General features: G+C 39.4%; 1 protein-coding gene across 1 annotated transcript in view; it reads left to right on the top strand.

The window, feature by feature from the left end:
- Nucleotides 1–15,581, top strand: part of ntrk3a (neurotrophic tyrosine kinase, receptor, type 3a) — a 223,015-nt gene extending 207,434 nt beyond the window's left edge. Inside the window, exons 16-18 of the mRNA XM_040133118.1 lie at nucleotides 6,373–6,634; nucleotides 11,156–11,314; nucleotides 15,169–15,581. Of these exons, the coding sequence (XP_039989052.1) occupies nucleotides 6,373–6,634; nucleotides 11,156–11,314; nucleotides 15,169–15,354 (607 nt within the window). The 3' untranslated portion in view covers nucleotides 15,355–15,581. The remainder of the gene's footprint in view (nucleotides 1–6,372; nucleotides 6,635–11,155; nucleotides 11,315–15,168) is intronic.
- The last annotated feature ends 4,567 nt before the right edge of the window (nucleotides 15,582–20,148 follow it).

Here is a 20,148-nt window from a genome sequence, read left to right as displayed (position 1 = left end):
TTCAGATAAACCGACTCAAGGTCTATAGCTACTTCGAATCAGAATTAATTAACGACAGTTGATATAATCTGCAGTTGGTGATGTTTTGCATTCAAATGTCAAATGTGACAATCAGTGCCAACTAAACAGTGTTTTGTACGTTATAATAAAAGAAATAAGGAGAGAATAACGGTTTAATAAGAGATTAGTAAACTTCATAATCTGGGTATTTTTCCAACCAGGACCGGATCCAAAATAGCACCAGCTTCTGGAACCCAAGTGGTGACCCTGGACCTTCATAACAACAACACTACCATCAGCCCAGAGTTTCCCCTAAGATTAACTTTTATGCATAATTGTTCCTAAGGTTAAAAATTGGACTCAAATGCCAATTAATTTACAAGGGTGCCAGAGGTGTGAGAAGACAGCTGTGTTACAGCACAGAGGCAGTGGAATCACAATTTAAGATTTTATTTTATTTATCAAATATCAAAAATCAAATATGTCTGTATCAATACCCACAATATGCCCATACAAAATGCAAAAGATGAAATCATCCATTTCATGACATGATGGATTCACCATAAATCCAAAGAAAAGCTTGCGTGTGATTATTTTTTTTCATGATGTACAAATTATAGATGGCAAAGATCTTAATCAGTAGTATATTGAGAAGGCTTTGATTAATTAATAATTTGAATAAAAAACTTTGAAGAATTTTGGTGAGTTTGAAGGAGCAATGAAAAAAGAAAATAACAAAATTAGCTTCTTCTTCGTTTTTAAATGTTTTGTAGAAACATTTCAGTCTTTTACAAAACTAAAGAGCTCAGCTATGGACCAACTTTGAGTGCCTTGGTATTAATTTAAACACGTTCATCAGGTTCTTTTGCCAAACGAACATGTGCTGCTATTTGCTGCTGCGCTGATGATGGTTGACCTTTTTTTTTAACCTGCTGCTATGGTTCACTGTGTGGAAACACACTCAGGAAAAAAGTTCCATTGAATTGCACACCTCCTCACTAGCGGTAAATATAAATTAACAACAACAGTGGCGGGTTACCAGCAAAAAAAGCTCATCTGAAAGTGTGTGTAGACCCTGCTAAAAGATAGCTTTAGCTTCTTTGTCTAAAGTCTATAAATGCTGCTCTCTGCTAAGCAATTTTTACTTAAGTCAAATTTCAGAGCAATTATCAAGACCATTTCTCGTTACTTCTATACATACAACCCTGATTGTATTGAGGGCCCAGTTCTTTTTGATTGACTATTTCAGATTGGGTCTGCTTGAGGCTGACCCAGTAGCGTCTGTGTGTGAGCTGCTCTCTGATTGATAAACGAGGCTGCCTGAGAGAACAAAGCTGTGGCCAGACAGACAGAGATTCAATAGAGAGACATTACCTCCACTTTGTTCTGTGCTGCAGCTGAGGGTGTCTGTGGAGACTCATTGAGTTTACATAGTTCTGTTGGAACTGTGGTCCAAACGCACAGGAACCTGAGCTGTCAGCTCTGCTAGCTCTCTCATCTCACAAACGTAAGTGAAACAAAGGCGAGAGCAGCTGGATAACCTGGACGTGGATGCGTTGGCAGAATCACAACAGGCCAGTTGGCTTCTTACAAAAGTGAAATTTTGAAACGTTTTGTGTCATGCACGAGGCCTTGTTTCCTGATGAGCAGAGATCACGATTGATTTGACACTAAAACCAAAAGCCAAAGTATTGGAAGCAGTGACGCCCACCACTGTTTATGATAGGCTGACTTGTTAGTCAAGCAACACAGCATCAAAGTCATTCTTTGTTCAAGACTAAATACCATCTTAATTAAACACGTGTATTTTGATTTATCAAACAAAATGTTATTATTATGTTGTTACCTAACTTTCCCAGGGGGTTCCCAGCCTCTCCATACAAAGACTTCGGAGTTTCTTGGTGACGGCATCTAGTGGCTACTAGCGGAAGTGCAGCTTCACATAGATATCCTAAACACAGAGCTGGAATCAGTGACTAACTCTGTCCAATGGCATCAGTCGCTCATGTCCACCAAGGATAAAACGCCATAAATCTGTACAGAATCAAATAAAAGACGCTCGTTTATAACTTCAAATTTCTCCCCATAATCATTAAAATTCGTTAATTAGTTTTCTTCAGTATCAAAGTGATCCAGTCATTGTTTACTCTATTTCAGTGGTTACAGGGAAAACAGGAACTTCCAGCAGGTAATGCAACATGAGTTTTCACTGTGCAGATTCACTAAATGTAAGGAAATGAACCAAGTCTCATAAAGGTGTGTCAACATGGTTCTTATATCAGTGGACCACTGACTCTCTCCTCCATCCATTCCAACCCCGTCTCCTTAAAAAGGAATATTAAATTTGAATATTGTTTTGTTTATATTCTGCTGTTTAGTTAGCATTGTTAGCAAACACTTTTTGCAATGTTCCCCCGATTACGATTATTTTTATTAAAATAATGAGGAAAAGTTTCATACAAAACGTACAGTTTCTACACAGTGTTCATTGACAATTTAGTGAATTAGCTTTCCATTCAAATCCTCTTGTGAAAACTAAGGCATAGCCTTCTAGCGGGCCTCCCTTCATGCACAGTGAAACACTTACAGATGGACCAGGATCCGGTGGCGCGTTTGGTTTGTGATCAAGCCACATGTCACTCCGCTGATCACTGACCTCGGCTGGCTACCCATGGCCGCCCGAATCAAATTCAAGTCACTAATGGTTGTCTACAGAGTGACCTCTGGGTCTGAACCATCTACTTAAACCCGATCATACAGGTTTAAGCTCCATCTCGTGCACTGCGTTCCTCCAAGGAACGTCGTCAGGCATTGCCGTCCCTGTAAACAGTCCAGACTGTTCTCATTTGTGGTTCCCTGATGGCGGAATGAGCTCCCAAATGTTATTAGAGCGGGGGCCACCCCCACTCCCTTCAGAAACTCTTGAAGACTCACCTCTTCCGAGAGCACCTCCTCTCCTGACACCTCTAACACCCCAACATCCCTAACAAGCACTTACTGTGCACTTTCAGGTCACTTCTTAAACTGACCTCCTTGCACTTTGTTGTATTGAGCAGATTTAGTACTTGGTACTAACTTCAAGGTCTCCTACTGTAGCTAAAGCTTTAGTGTTCTCCCTCACTTGCAAGTCGCTTTGGATAAAAGCCTCTGTCAAATGAGTAAATGTAAATGTAATGTTTTTACGTTCATGTTTAGCCAGCTCAAAGAACTTGTTTAAGGTGAAAGATGGTAATTTTGGGTAAATATTTAAAAAGTGGTGACCGTAAAAAACTATTTTACTTTTTCAATAAAACCCCAGATATTTCCCTAACCGTAGATAAAGTGATTTTGCAAACCTCACAGGTTTAGGCTGGAAGAAAGCCCTGGTCCCTGCTGTAAAAGTCCTGCACTTTGTGTGCCCACCATCCATCGAGCACACGTCCCCATGAACACTACATGGACTGCAAAACACTTTGGCAGTGAACATATTGTAATTCTTAATTAATAAATTAATTAATCAATTCTTAATTAATTAATATTGTAACCCTGGAGAGTATATTAGGCAAAAGTAATCTGGTAACGTCATTTCTGGGAGACAGGGTATATCCATTGTGTGTTGAAAACAATCAGGAAAAAAACCCAAACAATTTCATGGCATTTCTGACTTGCCCATCCTGTACTGAAAAGCATATTAATAAGTGACATGCAGTGACTCTTGAATAAACCTGTAAATGAAGTGAGTTTAATTGTTTAAGTTCAGCGGCTGTGCTTGATAAGTGACCAGCTGGGCAGGTATCATAAGATGGCCTGTAATACTGAAAAATCAGTTAATCCTTATTAAAAATATTACTTTAATTGCAGAGCAATTTATAATGGAGTGCTGTAATAAAATTTCCCATTAGTGAATTCACTGAGTTAAAATTGTGCTCTAGAGCCTTTCCCAGATAGAAGAATTCATGAGTGAACATACAACCACTCCACAATATGTGAGCTGTGAATTTGGAAGCCATTACACACGACTTTGGTTGTTCCTGAGGTCCTCACCTCACTTATCTCTTGACAAGAATTACCCGAGCTGAGTCAGGCACTCCAGGCCTACCTGCTCACTCACTGCCAGCTGCTCTGGATGAAAGCACAAGCTGAATGCCTAAATTGTAAATTGCAATTGGTAAGCTAATGAGCTGCATTATGTCTGCTGTGATTAGATGTTATTTGCTCCGAGGATGCTTTGCCCTGCAGAATAGAACATTGGTACTTAGTCCGCCGCCAGGAAGTGAAGTCTGCCAGTGCTTATGTATGACTCTGTGTGTGTGCGTGTGTGCGTGTGTGTGTGTGTGTGTGTGTGTGTGTGTGTGTGTGTGTGTGTGTGTGTGTGTGTGCATGCTTGTATGGGACAGTATTTCAGTGAGTCTCTCTGTGCATCGGATGCTAATTTCAGCTCAATAATTGTGTTTCCATTAAAGTACTGGCATCAATTCACCCAGGACACACTGCTAATTTAGATGGCACCCGTTGCCCTCCACACACACACACACACACACACACACACACACACACACACACACACACACACACACACACACACATAAACATAGATACACAAACACACACATGCACACACACACACACACACACAAACACACACGCATTAACAGACTCACATTGAGCTGCCTTGCTGAACATCCTCCATTAGAGACTTAAAGGTCAGTGAAGCTGAAAAGACACACACCTCTCTCTTTCTCTATCTCTCTCTCACACTCACTCACACACACACACACACACACACACACACACACACACACACACACACACACACACACACACAAACACACACAGGGTTTTACACATTTCAACTATTCAGCTACTAAACACATATACTTAATATTATGGCGGATAGATCCTGTCTGATAATGGATATTTAAGGATGATACCATCATTAATATTTGAGAATAAAAGAAATCTGATAAGAACATCTTATTAATACTGGTTTGTTAACATAATTACATAACACTAACAAACCAGTTTGATAAGAATCCCTTATTTTTGGCAATTAAAGAAGATATGCAATTTCAATTTGCAGAAGAAGGCCGTGAGATACAGTTAAAAGTTGTGGAATAAGGGAACTTTGAGTTTAGAATACTTTATTACATATAACAGAGATATATTTAACTTGAGATGAGAAAAATAAATACATTTATGTAAGCTTTATAAATAAACTATTGAACTATAATCTACATTAACTGAAGCAGAGTATGGTGTGGCCAAGCCATGAATATTAAATGGATTCCCCTTTGCCACAACCAGTACCAGTTTTTTTTCTCTCTCCACAGTGTGTAGTGCAACCTGCAGGAAACCTTTTTCCAACCCTTACTTATGTCAGCAGATTGAACTCAAAAACACTTTTCAGAAGTGTTTTTACATTTTACTTTGACTTCCGACTTTGAAGGCAACTTTGGTTTAACTTCAGCACACAGTAAAAATCAACCTGCAGAGACAAGAAAATCATTTCCTTCCGTTCATTAGCTATACTGCTTATGCTGTGACGGTCGCGGGTGGGTTGGAGCTAATCCCAGCTGACATTGGGCGGGAAGCAGGGCACACATCACAGGACAGACATATAGAGACAAACAACCATTCACACCTTCGGGCAATTTAAAGTCGCCAATTAACCTGCATGTCTTTGGACTGTGGGAGGACGCTGGATGAAATCCATGCAGGCACAGGGAGAACATGCACGCTCCACACAGAAAGGTCCCGGCCCTTATTGTAACACAGTTATGTTGGCATCATGTGGCTCCTGTGCATGTGCAGTTAGACATAGAAGCCATTTTCTAAATTCTCCACGTTGGTGTTTTCAAGGATGCTCAGACATTCAAGGACTGAATGGTCAGCTGCTGGAAAGCATTGCGTTGCGGAGATATCAAACAACAAACACAGATCATGAAAAGGGTCGTGTAGTTTTTATTATGATTTTGTTACTTATTATAAAATTGCTTGTGTAGCCACTCTCACTAAGTGCATTACCACATTGTGATAACCTTGACAGTAAAGCAAAGATTGCTAAATGTTTACTGTGATGGATTACTGATCCTCGCAAGTTTCGAGGGTCAAGTTGATTTTCTAAAATAGTACTAAAATGAACTGAAATCAATGATTGCCTGAAGGAAGGAAATGAATCATAAAACTGGTTGTATGTTTTTGAAAATGGTCAGCAGTCATGTGAAGTAAACATAATTTAGACTTAATGGGCTACAACATGCAAAATCAGCAGTGTGGCCATTTAAAACATAAATGTCAAGCTACATTACACTGACTGATGTCAGTGTAATGAGTATACTTTCTTTGATCAGATATTTCCTGGGCTTCTAACTGACTCTGTAACTTCCTCCTTAGAGCCCACGGGCCAGACGCCATGATCCTGGTGGATGGACAGCCTCTGCAGACCAATGGGGAGCTGGGTCTGTCCCAAATGCTTCACATAGCAAGTCAGATCGCAGCTGGGATGATCTACTTGGCGTCTCAACACTTTGTGCACCGCGATCTGGCAACCAGGAACTGCCTGGTGGGGAATGGCCTTCTGGTGAAAATAGGAGACTTTGGCATGTCCAGGGACATTTACAGCACAGATTATTACAGGGTAAGAACACGTCTGCTTGTTTTCTGCATTTCACTTTTTGTTCTCTATTTATTTCCCTAAAATGAAAAATACATTAACAGTATAGATGTCTCACATACACAAAGATTGACATTTGTTGTTACTGGTTTTTCTTGGTGTCCACTTTAGCCCCTCACACTTTAGCCCAGATGATTCCTTGTTGTTTGGTGATCCCCGTACCTTTCTTTTAGAGCCAGCCTACAACCATGGTACCGAAGAATTTTTACCAATTTATAAAAAATGAAAAACTGAAATATCACTTTGACGTAAGTATTCAGATGCTGTACTAAGTGCTTAGTTAAAGCAACTTTGGCAGCAATTACAGCCTCAAGTCTTCTTGGATATGATGCAACAAGCTTTGCGCACCTGGATTTGGGGATTTTCTGCAATTCTTCTCTGCTAATCCTCTTAAGCTCTGTCAGGAGGGATGGGGACCGTTGGTGAAAAGACGTTTTCAGGTCTCTCAAGAGATGTTCAATTGGGTTCATGTCAGGGCTCTGGCTGGGCCACTCAAGGAAATTCACAGAGTTGTCCCTAAGCCATTCCTGCATTGTCTTGACTGTCTGCTTAGTGTCATTGCCCTGTTGGAAGGTGAACCTTCAACCAAGTCTGAGGTCCTGAGCGCTCCGGACCAGGTTTTCATTAAGGATATCTCTCTACTTTTCAGTTTTATTTCCCTCATCCTTGATGAGTTTCCCTGTCCCTTCCACTGAGCAACACCCCCACAGCATGATGCTGCCACCACCATGCTTCGCTTTTGGGATGGTATTGGGCATCTATTGAGCCGTGCCTGGTTTCCTCCAGACATGATGCTTGGAACTGAGACCAACCAGTCCCTGAAGAAAGGCTTGCGTCCAGACACTCTGCCATAAAGCCCAGATCGGTGGAGTGCTGCAGTGATGGTTGTCCTTCTGGAAGTTTCTCCCATCTCCAGACAGGATCTCTAGAGCTCAGCCAGAGTGACCACTAGGTTTTTGTCACCTCTCTTACCATGAAACATCTCCCTCAATTGCTCAGTTTGGCTGGGGGCCAGCTCTAGGAAGAGTCCTGGTTGTTCCAAATTTTTTCCACTGTGCTCTTGAGAACCTTAAATGCAGTTTTTTTTTTTGTTTTTTTTTTTGCCTTCCCCAGATCTCACCATAATCCTGTCTCTGAACTGTGCAGCCAATTCCTTTGACCTCATGGCTTAGTTTTTGCTCTGATATTCATTGTTAGCTGTGAGACCTTTATATGGACAGGTGTGTGCCTTTCCAAATCATGTCCAATCAACTGAATTCCCCACAGGTGGACTCCAGTCAAGGTGTAAAAACACTTCAAAGATGATCGAGAGAGATGGGAGGCACCTGTGCTGAATTCAAGTGTCAAAGCAAAGGGTCTGGATACTTACGTCAATGTGATATTTCAGTTTTCGTTTATAATAAATTTGCAAAAAATTTCTAAAATTTAGTTTTCACTTTGTTTTGGGGTACTAGTCATACAGTGATGAGGGTTGATTTTAGCATAAGGCTGCAACATGACAGAATGTGAACAAAGTGAAGGGGTCTGAAAACTTTCTGAATATATTGTACATATCCACCAATCAGCTGCAATTTGGTGTGTATGGATGTTTTGATACTTCCTCACCAAGAAAACCTGTCACTAATGGAATACATTATCATCACCATGAGTCCATGCAAATGAGTAAGTTGATGAGTCCAATCAAATTGAAAACTTTTTACAGCCTTCTTTTGAGGTTATTGGGCTGCGTTTCTACGTAAACAATACTAAGTAAATACGTAATACTTAAGTAAATTTGAGTTTGTAATTAAGCTTAACGAAAGTGAAATACTGCACAAGCTTCAACTCAGGGGTTTCTGAGCTCTAAATGAAGGAGCATCCACTCACAGATGTATTTCTGTTTTTGAATTACATGGATATTATCAAGGTACAGCTTTACCTTCATCTTTATGGCAGCTGTCATTGGATTTCTCATTGGACAATTTAAAAGGTATTCAGGACAGTTTATGTTTAAGACAGAGAAGGCTAGGGCAAACATGGGTCACAAATAGTCACAAATAGTAATGATAAGCAGTTAAATTAAAGTTGTATTAGCGCTTATTGAATATTGAAGAAATAACTAATTCATGATGGACTAATTCCTAAAGGAAGGCAAGAGAGGAGGAAGGAAATGTTAAAGGGAATCAGACAGTTGAGGTTTGATGGGAGAGGAATAGTGCCGTAAGGACAATTCGTCAGCGGCACACTGGAGGTCATTCATTATGTGAGTCTTGATTAGGAGCCACATATTTGACTCAATTAGTCAAGCTGCTTTATGATTTCATAGCAGTAAGAAAGCAGGCGAGAGCAGATGAATAATGATTCACTCACTGTCTGATCTACCCACTGTCCTATAATAGAGAAGACACTGGGTTGTACGTCTTCTCATATCCTCACCATTAATCATGTGTGATTAAAAGAAAAATCCACTCAGTGACAGAGTCCACAGATAGTGACTGGCCTGCTATATGTTATAAATCAGTCGGCTGCAGTGGATTTTTATTGTATAATTACCATTATTGATAATACCCATAATGAGATGTTACTGGGTGCTTGTGCTAACTTCTAGTCAGAGGACAGTGTTTTTCAGACTTTCACTTTGTATAGCTAAAAAGGAAGTGCACTGTAAGTTGATTGCAAACAGTAGTTATATCAGCTGTTAGCTTGGTAGAGCGAAGTAAGCTACTAAGCACACAGACTTGGCATTTTGACTATGACAATTGTTATCTAAGGAGACTGAGGCTAAGCTAATGAGCTGATGATATATTGAAAGTGGTTTCCTTTTACAATTTATCCAAATTGGCTGATATGTATAGTAGGACACATGTAGTCTCGGAGATTATGCTCTTCATAAAATAACCCCAACAAGGAAATGTTTATATTGCAATATCTGTTCCCTGCGCCTAAAACATGTATAAGGATTTTTATTGTCAATCGTGTAGTTGCTTTGTTTCCCCAAGAACCCAGAAACCCACCAGTGATCTAGGGCTGAAATGATTAGTTGATTAATCACTTCTTTGATGGACAGAAAATTAATTTGCAACAAGTTTGATGATTGATTAATCAGAGATTCACTGGTACCAGCTTCTCAAATGTGAATATTTGCTGGTTTGTTATGATAGTAAATTCAACTTTTTTGGGTTGTTGACTTGGTCAAACAAAAAAATGAGTTTTGATACGTTCACTTGGGCTTCAGAGAATAATGATGTTCATTTTTCACCGTTTTCTGAAATCTGACATTATACCATGAACAATTCATCAGTTACTGAAGAAAATAATTGTCAGACCAATTGATAAAATAGTTGTTGGTTGCAACCTTACAGTAATCCTACAATGTATTAATACTACTGTACCTTTGGCCAGGTTTTCTGTGTATTAGGTACTTGACGCACAACAAATATTAATTAAAACAATTAAAGATCAAGGCCACAAAATGGAGTATGGAGGACACAACATTGTTGATGTTGTACTTTAGTGGTTCTAATTTTTAACACATTTGCTTTTAATCAAACTATGTAAACCCAAATTATATGGAGTAATCCTGGGGCTTTTGTGGCCCATGGGCTGTTGTCTACTTTAGTCACAATTCAGCCTTGAATTCCAGTGTGGGTGCAGGAACCCTGCCTCACAAAAAACCAGGAGGCAAATGTGGAATTCACTAAAACTCTGTGTGCATGTAAGCACAAAGACAGCATTATGTATTTGCATTCTTTTGTCAGATTTATAAATCAGTGCATATGCACGGGTCTGTTTTATGAATCTTGTATCTTCAATCATTGTGAAACTGGGTGCACATGCAAAAGCCGTTACCGATAGATGGGATCTATAGATATATCCCCTGTCTGCATATTACAACTTTTGCTTCTCCACCAGAGTTTACCTAGGTATCATTTCCACTGGAGACATTATCCTATTTTGTGACCATAATTCACCAGAGAAAAGTTGGTAACAAATCTGCAATGCTCATCCCGGTCGCTTTTAGTTATTACCGTGGGCTCACAGCAACATCGCGTTAGGACCAGAGGCAGGAGCTATTGGACTGTCTTTGCCCCTGGTTTTGCCTCTCAGGCTTCATACAGATTACTGTCCTACCCTCTGACTGGTGGACGTTCTAACAGCTGCAGATACTTATCAGGGCTGGAAAAAATAATGTGTAGGGTTACCAAGTAAAAAAACACAAATTCACTAGTGTGTCCTCCAACAAGGCCAGAGCAGTCATTATTTTATATAGATATATAGCTATAGATAGATAGATATATATATAGGTAGATAGATAAAGATATATACACACTGTACTACTTTTGCTACCTTTGTTGATGGTTATTCCCTTAATAAATGTGGAGGTCACTTTCAGTGGTTGTATTACTCCCACATACCACTAATGTGTAAGATATTCATCATACAGATTTTCATATTAAGGTTTAAAACTTCTTTCTCCTGTGTGTGCGCGTTTGTGTGTGTGTGTGTGTGTGTGTGTGTGTTCAGGTGGGTGGTCACACCATGCTCCCTATCCGCTGGATGCCCCCGGAAAGCATCATGTACAGGAAGTTCACCACAGAAAGCGACGTGTGGAGCTTCGGAGTCATTCTGTGGGAGATATTCACTTACGGCAAACAGCCGTGGTTCCAACTTGCCAATAATGAGGTACACTATCACTTACATTTAAAGGCATGACGAGGAGTTTCCATTCTACAGTCTGACACACATTGTTTTTTTTTTTTTTTATTATTGAATTAAAATAAACCAGATTTAAATACTTAACAGTGCAATTTTTTTTTTTTTTTTAATTTTATGGGTTTGGGTCGTAGGTAGCTAACAATTTCTTAGGTGGCTGTGGTTCTTCAACTTCAACATTATTGTCCCCAAGGGGACATTTATCTTGAAGACACTTAAAACACAGACAACATACCGACTGTAATGTAAAAGAAAACATAAAAAAAATACATAAAATACCCAATGAAAATATTTGGGTATTTGGATGTCTGACCTAAGTATTTCTAAAATCGGGGCTACAGCCCAGACCATGGGACCTCTTTTCAGTGATGTGTGTTCCCAGATCTTGGCTATTAACTTTATTGACAAAATGACACAAGTATGTCAATAAGACCTGCGTTGTAATAAACCAGGATTATCTTTTAAGAAGTTGTATCCTTCAGGACAGAGCTCCCACAGGGTGTTGATGATGATCTATAAGAGATGAACACAGAGTAACACCAGATAAGTAAGATACAGTATAACTAAGCAGAGCACAAAGACTATTTTCTCTGACCATTTTTTCCCCATCTTCAGGAACACCGAAAGGTTCCGAAACCTGCGTGTGAAACCGATTTAGCACTTGGCCACTGCATTCTTTTAGAAATGTTCAGGAATTAAGGGGATTTATTACCACGTCAATACAGGAACACATTCATGCTCGAAAAATACAGTCGACATTCACATTTTGCCTGAGGAATGAGATTTTTTGTCTTTGTAAGGAAATGTGCTCTGACACTGGCCGCTTGCTCGTCCTCCATCACTGAGCAGGTGAGTGAATGCATGGAGAGTCCTGAGATTTCAGTGAGTGGGCATTTTTTGTTCCAAGCCAAGGGATGGACCGGAAAGGCAGCGAGCTCAGCACCTGGTAGTAAGGTACTGTTGCTGAGTCAGTAGGTATTGACCAACAAGTCTAAATCCCTGCCAATTCATTATGGTTTGTGTGTTCCCTGGGGAAAATTAAGAAGGACTTTAGGTTGTAATTTAGTGTCATGGACAAGTCTTATAAAGAATGAAGCGTACACTGTTGATTTTCATGAAGTGTCTTTCCTTTGCAAACATCATGTTCTGATATTAATGCGCACCCTTCTGCTGTATATTTGAAAATGTGAGTGACATCTCAGTGGATTCTGTTTTTGCATTTTGATATCCCAGCGAGTTACTGGGGAGCAGAGACCTTGAGAATTGGTTTGGGTTGTGTGAATGCAGCAAATCTATTGAAAAACAGAAATCCTCATCCCTCATCTGCACAGAAAGCTGCACAGCAGACTGAAGGAACAAAATATTACAGACATCTTAATATTTTGTTGAGGCTCCAAGAATTCCCTTCTCATTAGTTTGCTCTTTTGGTCTAAATGCACTTTTTCCTGTCAGTTGTATAGATTTCATGGCGGAAATCAGTAAAGGGTCATAGTTTTATTTTTGAAAATCCATTGCCCATTTAATTTGTGTTTATTTACACTACTCCTGAATTTAGTTCTGGTTTTATTCAGGAATTTTCAGGCCTTTTATCGGTCATTGTGGTCCAATATGACAGAGTTCTTATTGTTGGTGATTTTAATATTCATGTTTGTTGCCACTCTTTTGATTTGATCTCTTTTGATTTCTCGCAGCTGATCGCTAAACAGGGCCCAGAATCCCAGAATTCTCTTTAAAACCCTAAACTCTGTGATTCGTCCCCCACTTTGCCAGCCAGCTGTAGCCTCCCCGGAGAAATGTGATGAATCTCGTCATTATTTCTGTAACAAGATAGTGGAGATTCGGCAGCACATTAATACTGAATTCAGAGAGCTTGATGTTAATTCTGCCCATCTTCAGCACTAACTCACTTCAGTGAAATCTCGCTGACAACCCGGGAATGCACTGTTGTACCCTCTGAATCACACACCTGCCCTTCAGACTGCATTCCCACTTGGCTTTTAAAAGCAGTATTTCAGACCACTGGTCCAGATATTTGAGACATTGTTAACTGCTCTCCGTCTACTGGTATATTTCCCTCCAATTTTTAAACATGCCACTGTTGACCGCCTCTTACAGACTTTCATGAACGATAATAATCCGTTTTTTTGAAAAATTTCACTCTGGCTTTCGCTTTCTGCACAGCACTGAGGCTGCTCTGGTCAAGGTCATCAATGACTTATCCCTTGCTGCTGATGGAGACCTGTACCCCACTTTAGTTTTCTTTGACCCCAGCTCAGCCTTTGACACAATGGACAACAATGTCTTAATCAGCCGTCTGACAAACTATGTTGGCACAGGTGAAGTAGCTCTGGATTGGTTCGTCTCATGTATGTCTGACAGGTCCAATACAAATTAAGACTAAGATATTGCGGATTTTAAAAGTAATGTCGATGCACCGATCCAGCTTTTTCTTTTCTGACACTGATTGATGATCTGTTACTACTCCTCTCTGTTTCTCACGTTTTTGAAATATGGAACTTAGCGTGATCGTAGGCCAGGGATTTCTCTAGCTCTATAAACTGTGGCCCCCTGTGACTGATTAAATGGAACTGATAGCAAAAGCTCTGTATTTGGTTATGACATTGGCAAAGACACTTTCATGTGTAATGGTCACGTCATGGCTGATCCGTCATCGCTAATATCATTTTATCATGTTAATGGTTACGTACGTCTGAATTGTCACATGCCACGGTCACCTTCAGTTTGGACAGGTCTTGCATTGCTTCTCAGCCACCGCCTTCAATAATTTTTCATTATCATTCCACCTGCACAAGGAAATAACACATTTTTACACTTTTAATTTAGGCACACTAAATGATGCCAAAACCCAAAAGGGCAGATCCGTTCACCAAGACATCATCACTGTAACATTTTTTTTCTCAACTTTCATCCATGCTCTTTCATACAACCTCTGCAGAATGTTGAAAATGTTGAAAATGCACCATAGCTCAGTGGTACTTTCTTCTAATCTGCCCTTTTAAATAAACACACTACTAAACCTGAATGAGAAAAAGAACAATCCTTGCTAAAAGGATTCAGATGACTCAGTCTGTCTGTTTCTTTCAACTGTTTTGAAACCATAATTCAAAATGGTAAACACAGAATATTAACACTCAAAAACAAAAGCAGTGCTTGAAACATCACAGTTCATCAGTGGCTGTTACCACTCATGTGTCTATGAAATTATTTAGTTTTGACTAATAATCTGACTAGAGTGCAACATTTTGGGCTATTATGACAATAATGACCACTTTCCATAACAGTATAGGTTGTATTTCTCTTCATAGTGTCAGTTCCTGGTCAAACAGCCCGAGGGAAGACATTTTCATGTGGGAAGTGTGAGTGTGGCATTTTTTTAAATGACTGCACAGACAAAAAACAAAGGGAAATGAAGTTGTTTCAAAAAATGCTGAGCATAAGGAAAAAATTATAGACCCTCTATGACAGAAGCGAGCAACAGATGTGACTGAGTATTTATTTTTTTTGGAAACTATATCACTGCATGTGCAACACAGTGTACCTTATTGGGCAACACGGCAGTGTGTCATGATACACTACAGCTTTATTTCCCAGCATTGATGATTGTCAGCTCTCCAGAAAAGCAGCAGTTTTACCACATCCGTTCCCTAGGGTGGCACGTCCCATCTACAGTACCATGACCTCGTCTTCTGCTTGTGTGTTGCACTTTAAATGTGATGTATACAGTACTTGCATAAACAAAGCTTTTTGGTGAACAAGACAATATGCTATGTCTCGTTTAACCATGTGTCTCTCTGTTTTCCCAGGTGATAGAGTGTATTACTCAGGGGAGGGTACTGGAGCGCCCCAGGCTGTGTCCCAAGGAAGTCTACGATATTATGCTGGGCTGCTGGCAGAGAGAGCCCCAACAGCGCCTCAACATTAAGGACATTCAGAAGATGCTGTTTACTCTGATGAAAGCCACACCAGTCTATCTGGACATACTGGGTTAGAAATGGATACGAGTGGAAAGAAATGGGATGTATTTTAGGTTGGACTAGATCATCACCGGAATAGAAATGAGTACGCTGGTTCGGAAGGAAATGGATTGCCTTGGAGCCAAAGTCTGGCCTGGACTCACAACATAGTCTGTAGTGGGACCATGTGAATCCGAATTAGGAATGAACTGTACCTTGCATCCAACTGCCTGACATATGAGGACTGCAATGACCTAAATAAAGTGGAGTGATGTGTTTTAAGCTGGCTTGGAATAAACTGGGTTACATTGCATTGCATCACATTATAATCAAAGGAAGTGTCTTGAACCTTACCTACATGGTTGGGTCTGGGCATGTGTGGTCACGTCATACCCCTTGTCGCATAAAACCATGACTAACAAGACTCAACCATGAAGTATGGATTGCACCAGACTGGACTGAACTGGATTAACCCGATTGTACTGGTCTGGTATGGTTTGGTGTCTTTATCCTAATAATTTACGTACCCTGATTCCCTAACCTATGCATCCGCATTTCCCTCTGTCAAGATCAGTGCAGTTTTGGTTCTATCCTAATTTTCATGAAGCCTGACCAAATCTGGTATAGTTTTGCTCGGCTTGGCTATATTCTAAATATCCTGTCCTAGATTATATCGATCCCACCCTAACATGATTTTATCTCTGTCCCTTAGTAAGTCAGTCATGGGTTGCTTTGGCCAGGTTTCACAGTATTTAGTAAAATAGAGCCATCTTACTTGCTAGGCCTTATTTGGCTTGTATTTTTGCCTGTTCTACAGCTGGAAGCCTATGGCTGTCACACAGTAAACCATCCTAGACTTCCACTGTGTAATGTAGAAGGTCAGAAGGAGGACCTGCACAGAGTAATCTAAAGAAATCTCTGCGCTTTTTTTAGAAAATTTGGATGCATGTGTATTCTGGGATATCTTACCCAGGCTTGTCTGTTTGCCTCTAATTTTACATGTCTTGAGCTTGCTTGGTTGCCATTATTATCGCCTGGCCAGATTGGACCCAGTGCCCCTCATGTAGAACTTCCAGGAAACATTTTCAGGAACATCTTCAGAAAATCATCATGGGTCTCAGCTTTGAAGTACTAAAAGTGTCTGTCAATTCAGTTTGTTAGGGTTGAAATTTTATTTCTATTTAATAACCTCAGTTTCGGGAATGAAACAGTGGCCTGCGTCTGATGGAATTCTTCTTTCCAAAGTGATGATCATAATCTTTGAAGGGTGGTTCTTAGTAAAACAAAGATGAAAGGAACTGAACTGACACATAATTTCATTCTGGGACCTTTGTTGCCCAACACTTCTCCTGAAACTGGCAGATTTCTTGTGGCTGTGACCAGATTTGTTCAGATACATATGTCAAAGAAAGAGGCCAAAATGCTGGCAATTTAAACTACCACAGTCTAGACAGCAATCAGTGGAATGGGGGTGAGGCAGTTCTGGATTAACATCAAGGGAATGCACTGCTCACATAACCATTTGTAGAACCTTTTTTTTTTTTCCATTTTTCCACACTGTTGTTCATCAAGAAAACAGGTCAACAACAAAAGACCACGTGGATAAATCAAACATGTCATATACAGCAACCACCGTGTTCTTCAGTGCTATTCCAATGTCAACATGCTTTAGTGTTTTCATCTGCAAAGCCTTCATGGATACACCTTCCAGTAGCCAGTCCCATGCTGGTCCCCTGAGTTTTTCACTCCTGCAAGAACCTGACCAGACCTTCCAATCCTGAGCCTGGAAGCATGGCCTGAGTGACTGACTGTCGCCACAGAAATGGACCTAAGTGCCTCCTACTTCTTTCTAAACACTGGGAAATTTAACAAAAAAAAAAAAAAAAGTCTTTCAAAATAAGAGCACTTTTACATTTTGTTTACCTGCTTAAAAATGTACATTAGCTGTAAAGTTTCCTCATTTTTCTTACAAACAAACCTACTTTAAACACTCTATATACTGCAAAAAAAACCTAAAAAACACGAATAAAATAATTAAATAATACAGAAAAAAATTACTGCTGAGGCAAAAGTAAAAATGGACAGAAAAATAGCTTTTTTGTACCCTTTGCAGCTTGACAATGAAGTTGAACTACTCAAAGTGAAGTTACAGTTTCTTTCTTTCTTTTTAAAAAAAAAAAAGAAAAAAAAAAGACATTCTATATATTTTTAATTTATTTTGAATTTAAATCAAAGAGTGGACCTCTGCCATGCTCCAAAGCCATTGGAATATTCTGCCACTGGGTAGGAAAAAATTGACACCTTTAAAAGACAAAGAATTGGCAGGGAGGAGCCTTTAAGGATGACTTAAAAGGATGCGTTTTTGTGTGGTGGGCTTTACCTGGATCCACTCTGACATCAGATCCTGGACATGATTGAGCAACAACAGCTTTATGGCAACAGAAAGTCTGAACTGAAAGGAGAAATATTGGGGCTACCAGTCAATGAACAAAATCTTGTTACCTAAAGAATGTATATACTGTAAATCTCTACATCTTGAGATATGTTAACTTATTTCCTTTTCTTGAGTTTGATTATTTTTAGCTTCTTGATGTGTTGTTATATCGTTACGTAAAAGCCAATAGATATTTTGATAATCTGTCTTTCCATTGTAATATACCGTTATTATTTACTTTATCTAGTCATAGAATGTCATTTTAACAAGATAATCTACATTTAAATAACTTCAATTCATTCTACTGTTAATTTGTCATTTGATGATTATGTATGAGTCAGGACAGTAGAGGAAAGATGTAAAGTTAATGGGCCAGTGTTTTATTAAAATGCTCAGAGTGAAGGTACTATTCCATGATAAACATGCTTCACTCTTATAGGTACAGTTCAACGTTTTGTTATTCACTTTTGTGGCCAAAAGCCACCCAGAGAAAACAATGCACCTTTACCTTCTCAGCTGACTGTGGCATTTACAACGAGCTAGAAAAAGCCCCCAAAATGTCAAACTTTTTCATAAATTTGTTAATTTATTTTGGCCATTCTGGGATCATTTCTTTCTAACTTTTCATTTTATTACACTCTACATTGTTCATTATTCAAATTTATTTTCCACTTAACACAGCTTTGCCACCTAGATTGCAATTCATTATGATCAGAGAAGCACTTTTACTCTGGGAGGCCTGCACCGATTTGTCACAATATTGAAACCAGTTACCGGTTTTAATATTGTGACTGAATGGTGTGTGTGTGTGTGTGTGAGATTATTTTTACTTATGATTTACAGACAATGCCATTAGTCCAGTTTCACAAGGTATGAGAAATAAGTGCATGGGGCTCAGTGCACTGGGTCACTGAGCCCATAGTTTAAATTTTTCAGCTGACATCTTGAAACTATCAGTAAAAATTTCAAATGTCTTTCTTAGTCAGTAACATAAACCAAAGGCAGGACTCTGTCCATTAGGTTGACACGACACCCATGTTAAACCGTAGGAGAGTCAACAGCAGAATGACCTTTGCTCAGTGTCGTGTCCTGAATGATAGCCATTAGTGTACAAGTGTGTCATCATTCTAAAAGTGAAGACAGGGCCACAGTTTTCTGTCCCTCAGGGAGAAAAGACGGAGAAAGGTTTAGCAAGGTCTGATAGCTGTGAGATACCTACACGTAAGCCACTGTCATACTGTTCAGTGTACTGATGTTTAGTTGTTACGTATCTTATATTGTTGTCTAAGACCTAGTTTGTCAAAAGCACCTTTGTGCTAAAATAACTGAATTTCAATATTTACCTGGCAATAAATTTGTAGCGGACAGAAATGTATCAAGACTTAGCAGATGCAAACAGCTGTGCTGACTGGGCAGATAGCCCGGTTAAATCTGATCCCAATGCTTTTCCAAATTCTGCTAAAACTTGTATGCGGCCTTGGGTGTTAAGTAAATTATATGTTCATGTATAAATTACAATCACAATGTCGAGACAAAATAGGGCCAAATTTATCTTACAGCAGAGGCGCTTGTGTGAAACCTTGCCCACAGTGCGAACCAGCCTCTTTCTATCTAAGCCCTTTCAAGAACTACTGTATGATACCATTACTACTGTATTGAAGTGTCTGTTTTCTGATTTAACTGTAACCACATTAAATGATTATATTCCATAATTATGAATATTTATGAAGATGGAGTTTTAGCAGGAACAGGAAACTCGTGTTAGCGACAGTAGCTCTTGAGTCTTATGTGCAACAGCGTCTTGTCTTTCAAGCTACCGAAAGAGTATGTTGTGCATAAAAATGGAAAAGAAGAGAATGTAAAAACACACATCAGGTGGATCAATACTTTGTGGCATATACATTGTATCTTTCTCTCACAGTGAATGTTTTTTTTTGTTTTTTTTTTTTTACTGAATGTCCTCCAGGAAGTCATGTACCAGTATGGTCTGCTAGGTGCCATGGAGGAGCAGCTTTATTAGAATCTCGCTTTGCATGTTCATAGGATTATTTGCCAATATATAGATATATATATATATATATATGGACATGGCCTATGAAAAGTGTAAGCACTGTGTTTGTGGTACAGAGCCCTAAGAGCCTTGCTTAATGGTACGTATTCATACTGCACTGAATGTTAGACCAATCTAAATTTTCGGAAAAAGTTTTGAGACACAACATGACGCAAAAATTTGCCATGCATTATTCACCAGAACGTGACCTCAGGAGTCTTTTTGCGGTCCATTTTTATCTGCCCCAAACAGCACTGACTGTACAGACATTAACCGTAGGCAAGCTAGCCTTGGGTATGCTCAGATTTGAATTTTTTTTCTGAATATGTCCGAGCACGATTGGGTT

The sequence above is a fragment of the Xiphias gladius genome, chromosome 8, assembly GCF_016859285.1.
Source record: "Xiphias gladius isolate SHS-SW01 ecotype Sanya breed wild chromosome 8, ASM1685928v1, whole genome shotgun sequence".
In the NCBI taxonomy this organism is placed as follows: Eukaryota; Metazoa; Chordata; class Actinopteri; order Istiophoriformes; family Xiphiidae; genus Xiphias; species Xiphias gladius.
The sequence above is the reverse complement of the archived record's forward strand: the minus strand, read 5'-3'. Positions and strand labels throughout refer to the sequence as shown.